The sequence below is a fragment of the Eschscholzia californica genome, unplaced genomic scaffold (genome assembly GCF_041429995.1).
Source record: "Eschscholzia californica isolate CP2 unplaced genomic scaffold, dmEscCali1.0.p SCAF_3, whole genome shotgun sequence".
Classification (NCBI taxonomy): Eukaryota; Viridiplantae; Streptophyta; class Magnoliopsida; order Ranunculales; family Papaveraceae; genus Eschscholzia; species Eschscholzia californica.
Window position 1 is genome coordinate 34036736 of NW_028238420.1, and position 7102 is coordinate 34043837.

Consider the following 7102-nt stretch of genomic DNA (forward strand, 5'->3'; position numbering starts at 1 on the left):
ATTTCTTTATTTATTTTTCAGTTTTATATTTTATTTTTACTTTACCACCATCAAACCAATCTTAAATCTCAATAGTTTTAAGGTTAGAATTTAGTTTAACTTAGTCTTTGAGGAACGAACCGGTCTTACCGGAACTATCACTTGACGCCCGTATACTTGCGGGTGGTGACCTTTTAGGGTAACCTTTTAGGCCCATCAATAGCGTGACAGGCAACGCGGATCAACCGGATTAGACGGTCGTCTCATCGTATTTCAGTTATTACAACTCATTGTCAGTTTTATGAAGGAGATGTCCTGCGTCCAAAGATGCAATGCGAACAATTTGTCGGATAAGACAATTGATGAAGAAGATCATCAAGTCCGGACGATTTAGGGGTCGTAGTGTTTAGCTAGAAACCAACTACCATCGTCGAATTACTAAGTAATTCGCGGCTAACTTCGATCGGATCCCACATCGGATTACACATAAGAATGTCTATTTGATTGGATGATATGAATAGTGGGATGAGACATATAATCATGGGAGAGTCTCATAAACATGTCTCATAGGCCTAAAAAAAGTTTAGGCAAAGATAGAACAAAAGGCTCAAAAGAAGGGTATTTGGGTCGAGCACCAAATGAGGTGATTCGGGGCCCAAAAGGGCACGGCCAAGCTTGGTCGTGTGACCCTATAGGGCCAGATCTGCCTAAGATGGGCCTCATATGGCCGGCCAATAATAAGGAAACCAAGAAACAGAAACTAGTCTCTATTTTTGAGTATTTCCTTAATTTTATTCAAAAGGGGTTTTTACAAAATGTTATTAGGGTTGTACTCTAACTAGGGTTCTATATAATGTCTCTTAGGGACTTGAATAAGGTGTGGAATAATTCTAAAGAAGCTTTCTTACTCTACAACATCAAGTAGAGAAAGAAAGAGAGAAAATTCTCAAGCTATCTAACTAGTCTTAAAGAAGAAGTGTTCTTCCAATCAAACCACCATTTGTGTTCTAGCTAGCAACAAGTTCGGAGATCAAGCCAACAACCCTTGGTTAGAGTGGTAAGAAGTAGAATCTTCCACCTAGAAGTTAAGGGTTCGAGGCACACGCTGAAATATTCAAAAAAAAAGTTCGGAGATCAAATTGATCATTCAGGTGTCTTGAGTAGAGGAGCAACAATTGGAGCTCTTAGTCTTCACATTCGAATGGAAAAGTTCGACGGAAATTTAGCAATTAAGGTAATCACTAAACTCTTAGTTAATCATTAGCTTATGCATGTGATCCTGGGAATACTATTGTTAGACATTAGATGTCTGAGATTCTGCTTAGAACACTAGAAGTCACCATAGCCCAACATTTTAATTCGCACTGTCAATTATTATCCGCATAAATTTTGTTCAGCAGACCGTCCTATGGTCAAGAGTCTTAAGCAACATGGCCATAAAGTTGATTTGAAGTAGAAGAGTGTTGATTTGGACTGGTGAGAGATAAGGTCCTAAAGGGCATACTTATACCCGGTTTTGAAGTAGAAGAGTGTTGATTTGAGAGAGACGATGTAGAAGATGATGAACATGGCCATAAAGTTGTCGATTCATAGGTGGTTGTAATTCTGTTAGAAGGCAGATTGAAGGTTTCCTAGGAGATTAAAGAAAAAAAAGTGATTTCAATTTAATAGAGAAAAAAAAGGAAATCTCATTTCGTTGGGTGAAGTAGAAACCTAAAACATTTCGAAATGGAAGAACTATGTATAAAAGGTTGAAATGAGAAGAAGAAAAATTTGTGTTTCCTCTCTATTAGATTTGAAGCATATAGTGGATTAAGAGTCTTATAAGGACCCATTATTTTGGACGCTTAGACCCAAACTTTCTTTTAATATCCATTCACATACTTATTTGAGTCAACGAGGTATTGATGAGAGCATCTCCTATGCAAAACTCAAGAAAATCTCTATTAATGTTATGTGTCAAATTGTATTTGAGATTCTTATACTTAGGTGGCTAAAATAGAAATCTTCAATTCTTTTGTCTCCAATGTAAAACTCTAAACTTGTTTATTCACTTAGATGACATAGTTATTTTTGTAAAATAATGTTTAGTTATTCTGAAAATATATGAAGACTTTCCATGCGTTGAAACTCAAATTCTTTGGTCCATGGCAACCTCGTAACTTCGATATTTTAGGGTATGTTTGTTACGTGAAAAATTTAACTGTGAAAATCGATTTTCTGCTGTAAATGAGTGAGAAAGTCGATTTTCGTTAAAAAAAAGTTTGAAATTTTCTCACCAAAAACATGGGAAAATCGATTTCCCATGAGCTCACAAAACACGCTCTCTATCCTCGTTCTTATCTCTCTCGTCTTTTTATTTTTCTAACACTCAATCTCTCGTATCTTAATCTCTGGTCTCTCCATCTTTATCTTGTAAGCTCTCTAACTTAGATTTAGGTTTGACGTTCAAGAAGTAAAACGAATCTCTGGTCTATCTCACAAAATCGATTTTCCAACTTCATTTCTCTCTCTAACTTCTGTAACTAAGTGGTTAAATACGTCGCTTTGAATATCTAGTATCTTTATTGTTCTTCGAGGGTTTCCTGGCTAAGTATATTATGACATCTCATTCAGTAACTAAATGGTCAAAGAGTATGGTTTGGTGGGGAAGATAGTGATGTTTCCTCGCTGGGTACTACATCATGAGATATCATCTTATGTTTAGTTTCAGATGTCTTGCCGAAGAAGGGATATAACGAGAATCAGGGTCCAACTAACCTTAGATTAACGAGTTCTAACATTTCAGACTCGAGAATTAATAAATGAATATCATCATTTTCACCTTAAAACACCAATTCAGATCGAATTGGATTTTGGGATAGGAAAGATGAGATTCGGGGCAGAGAAGAATGGAGAAGAAGAACTTGGTTTTCTTTCCCAACATAAAAAAAATGGTTTTCACATCCAACATTTTCACACGTATCAAACGGACCCTTAAAGAAAAGAAAGAAAAAGGGTAAGGGTAATTTGGCCAAAGACTCATAACAACCTCGTGCTTTTGTTCCTAATTATCTGCTAAGCTACCTTCTGATTTTTCTTCTGAACTTCTACAAACTGGAGAGAGAGAGAGAGAGAGAGAGAGAGAGAGAGAGAGATAGATTTTGTTATTTCTTTTACAGAAATGCAGGTGAGAGAGATTAAAACCTTGATTGAAGTTCTATCTTGATATGGTGATAATCTTTCTTATTTAATTTCTTTCTTGTTTTTTTTTTTGTCTATTTGTTTCAGACTAGAACAGTTCAAGTAGGTCATGTTTCAGATCTAGCAGGAGAAAGAGAAATTGCTGAATTTTTCTCATTTTCAGGAGACATTGAACACATTCAGATTCAGTATGTTCTTTTCTTAATCCCATTCTTGTAATTAATCTGATTATTGTATATTTATTTTATTTGAGGGTTGTTTAACATATTTAATTAAACTCTATTAGGTAATTAGGGTTTCTTATTTAGGACTTTTGCTGTTCTTAAAGGTTTTTCCTTTTTTTTTTTTTATTTGTTTCCAGTTTAGCTAATTTATGGTTGTGGGTTTTTGTTGGCAGTGGTATTGGGCAATCAAAAACTGCATTTGTCACTTTTAAAGATCCAAAGGCACTCGAAATTGCGCTGTTATTATCGGTAATATGAAATTCTTAAAAGAACCTTTGAGCATAGTTTTGAGAGATTGAATGAGTATACCTAAAGAAGAGAAATGCACAAGAGATGCTACCCCAACTTATATATACATATATTTTGTTGTGTTTTGTGCAGGGAGCAACGATAGTCGACCAGATTGTGAGTATAAGTCCAGTTGAAAACTATGTACCCAAAGTTGAAGAGCCGGTAAGCTTCTCTTATATAATTACTTTAAACATCTTTTTTGAGTCCGAAGGGTGTTCTTAGAGTGCTTCACAATGTTATGTAGGACGTGATAGTAGTGGACGGAATTGTGAGTGTGGCTCCTGCTGAGTACCCACAAACAACTACTGAGGTATCAATAAAACTGTTCAGTTATGCTTAAAATTGTCGTAAAATTTACTGTCTATGAGTATACAATAGGTTTACCTTTTAAATGTCTGAGAAACTGTGGGTCTGGCCAGGACATTGGATTAGGTTTATGCACCTTTATGATTATCAGATTCAACCTTCGATAATCTCTCTTTGGTTATCTCATAGGCCAAACCTTAATATAAAAATATTACTAGCTTATATTCAGAATTGACCCCCATCCTTCATTCCGCTACTTATGTATCACACCGAATGCTGAGTCAATTATCCTGCATTTGTCATGTTCTCTTCCATAGTTCCATGTGTATGTCTAAAGCTACTAGCCCCCCCCTCCTTGTACCACATACTGAATTCCTCATACCGTTTTGGTTGGGTGGAAACATGTACGTTTCTCCGTTTGAGTGATCAAAGATCGAAATCTTACTAATTCTAGAAAGACATAGTCCAAAACTTAAAAGCGGCTGAATGTACCAAAGAGGTACTACCATACCACATACTTACATGGTAGCTACCATGTACAGGAATGATAAAGCTTTCCAGGTAACATTGGTCTACTTCTTCAACTTTGGCTTCAGTTTAATGAACATATGTGGGTTTTGTTGTTTCTTGCAGAGTACTAGTTCTCCTCAACGGGTATATGTCAATAAAGCTCAAGATGTTGTTGCAACTATGCTGGCTAAGGGCTCAGCCATTGGACAAGAAGCAGTAAACAGAGCAAAAGCATTTGATGAGAAGCATCGGTTGATAGCTAGTGCATCCGAGAGGGTTGCCTCCTTTGATAAGAGGGTTGGCCTAACTGAGAAATTGATTGTCGGGATTTCCACAGTTAATGAAAAAGTGAAGTCGGTGGATCAAAAGTTGCATGTATCAGATAAAACAATGGCTGCTTTAACTGCAGCTGAGCGCAAGTTGAACAACACAGGCTCAGCTGTCAAAACGAGCAGGTATATGACGCCACTTTATGAAAAAATTTCTTTCTATTTTAAACTGTAAACATTTACTTCAAAATTGTAGTTAATGAATGGACTATAATGTATCCTTTTGTATTTGGGCCTCTTTGTTCATATGAGTAAAGGGCGTGGTTTGTCAGCTATCAATTTCGATATCACAAATAAACATATTTGCAATTAAAATGCAGAAAACAAAATTGAGCCTCCAGTTAAAGAAAAATAATCTTTTTGGTTATTTTCTTTGTGTTTGTTTCATTTATTGAACGATATTTTACTAAGAAAGGATGTTAAGTCTCAAACTACCAGTTACGAACAAATAGACCGCTCCCTGACATTCTGTATATGAGGCCTTGTTCATTTGTTTAGTGGCTTCTTTGATAAATCTGGTTTTGCTTTGCAGTTAGATTTTAATTTTTTGCTTTTCCATGATAGATATGTAACTGCAGGAGCAGCCTGGTTCAGTGGTGCTTTCAGCAAGGTAGCAAAAACTGGGCAGGTCATGGGCACGAAAACAAGAGAAAAGTTTCAGTCAGCTGTATCAAATTTGAGAACGAATGTAAGTTTTAGAAATGTGCAACGTGATTAAATCTTTTTCTAGTTCCCAATGGAACCTCAGAAGTAATCCAAGATATGCCCCGGAAACTTGTTTGGTTTGGTCCAAAAACTTGTTGGGACTTCATCAAAAAAAAAATCTTGTTGGGAAGTTTTAAAGGGCCCTCCCATTCTTGTTAAAAGGCCCCTCCTTGTGAATTCGGTACGAGCCCACCGAATTCACAAGAGAAGTTTCGGCCCGAGCCAACCGATTGTACAAGAGACCTCTCGGTCCTAGCCCACCGAATTTCTACTCCAATAGCCTATTTTGTGATTTCGATGGACTCGGACCGAATTGTGAACCGAATTCACAAGAGGGGCCCTTTTAACAAGAATGGGGGGCCCTTTTAAAACTTCCCAAACTTGTTTTCAAATACTCATAAAAAAGCTTACTGCAAAGTTTTACACAGATAATTGGAAGCGGAAAAACAAGCCTAGGTTTCGACCAGTATTAGTTGTTTACCTCTACAAGTTTTTCAAAATTGCAAACCTTTTGACTATAAGTATTCAATCTATTTGCAGCCCATTGAATATAAGTTGATTTCCTTGCTATAGAGTTTTAGACCAAGTTCGGACTTTTGGGATTTGAGTCCTTGTTTGAACATGAGAATCTCTGGAAGATTGTTCTAAATGATAGTCCTAGCTGTACTATAATACAAGTGGTAGGACGGCAACACTATAGCCCTTTTTCTTTCGCCACCTGATTTTCGCCATTAAAAGTGGCAGGAACCTAGTACTTTTCTTAAACAAGTTTATACAGAATAACACTTCTGAATATCGAAAGGTGATTTTTACTCAGCGTCCACATGATTTTTAACTTTTCTTATATTTTTTGAATGCAGAATCCTATTGTTGCATAAATATCTAGATTCAAGAAAAAAAATCTGATAATCCATATAGTCTTCATCCTTTAAACCCACATGGAGAAATCAGAAGTCTGCGTTTTGAAAGTTGCATGCTTCGGATTGTGTTTGCTTCTTGCATTTGTGTTGTTAGTTTGTGGTGAAGGTTCATCGTGTGGTAAGATTATTCATTCCATTATTATTTTATACTATGTACTCATCCAGGTTTTTTGTGTAATTTGCAAACTCCGACATCGTTCCAAATTGTTAATGAAACTAAATTTGTTTTTCTCAGAACAAAGCTAATTCATGATAATCTACAACCTCTTCTTTTCTGTTTATATGATTCCATTAATGGTAGCTAAGACAAGATCGAAAATTATCACATCATATTATAATGGAGAAGATCTGTAACCCTAATTGGTTGTATACAGTTCTCATTCTTGGATAATGTCTACCTCCATTATTGTTGCTCCTCTGGCTTGGAAAATTTATGTTTCCTTCTTTTATGTGGGTAGAGATTTTTGTTTCACTGGAGTCTTCATTTATGTGGAAATTGATGGGTTTCAAAGCGCATATGGACCTTTTTTTTTGTTGAGACTAGCTAATATGGACCTAGTAACTCAGCCATGTAAGCTCCGACAAACAATGTTTAAATGTAGTATACTTTATTTAGAATATACCATTCTCTTCAATGACTAGGATTACACCTTAC

The 7102-nt window shown here is 36.1% G+C and overlaps 1 protein-coding gene across 1 annotated transcript; it reads left to right on the forward strand.

Moving 5' to 3' along the window:
• The first annotated feature begins 2836 nt into the window (after window positions 1-2836).
• LOC147549742 (binding partner of ACD11 1-like) lies at window positions 2837-6688 on the forward strand. The gene is made up of 8 exons (XM_086666524.1): window positions 2837-3148; window positions 3250-3350; window positions 3560-3635; window positions 3768-3839; window positions 3922-3987; window positions 4617-4948; window positions 5387-5510; window positions 6388-6688. Exons 1-8 carry the CDS (start codon window positions 3143-3145, stop codon window positions 6403-6405), a joined length of 795 nt encoding a protein of 264 aa, XP_086522650.1. The 5' UTR covers window positions 2837-3142; the 3' UTR covers window positions 6406-6688.
• The last annotated feature ends 414 nt before the right edge of the window (window positions 6689-7102 follow it).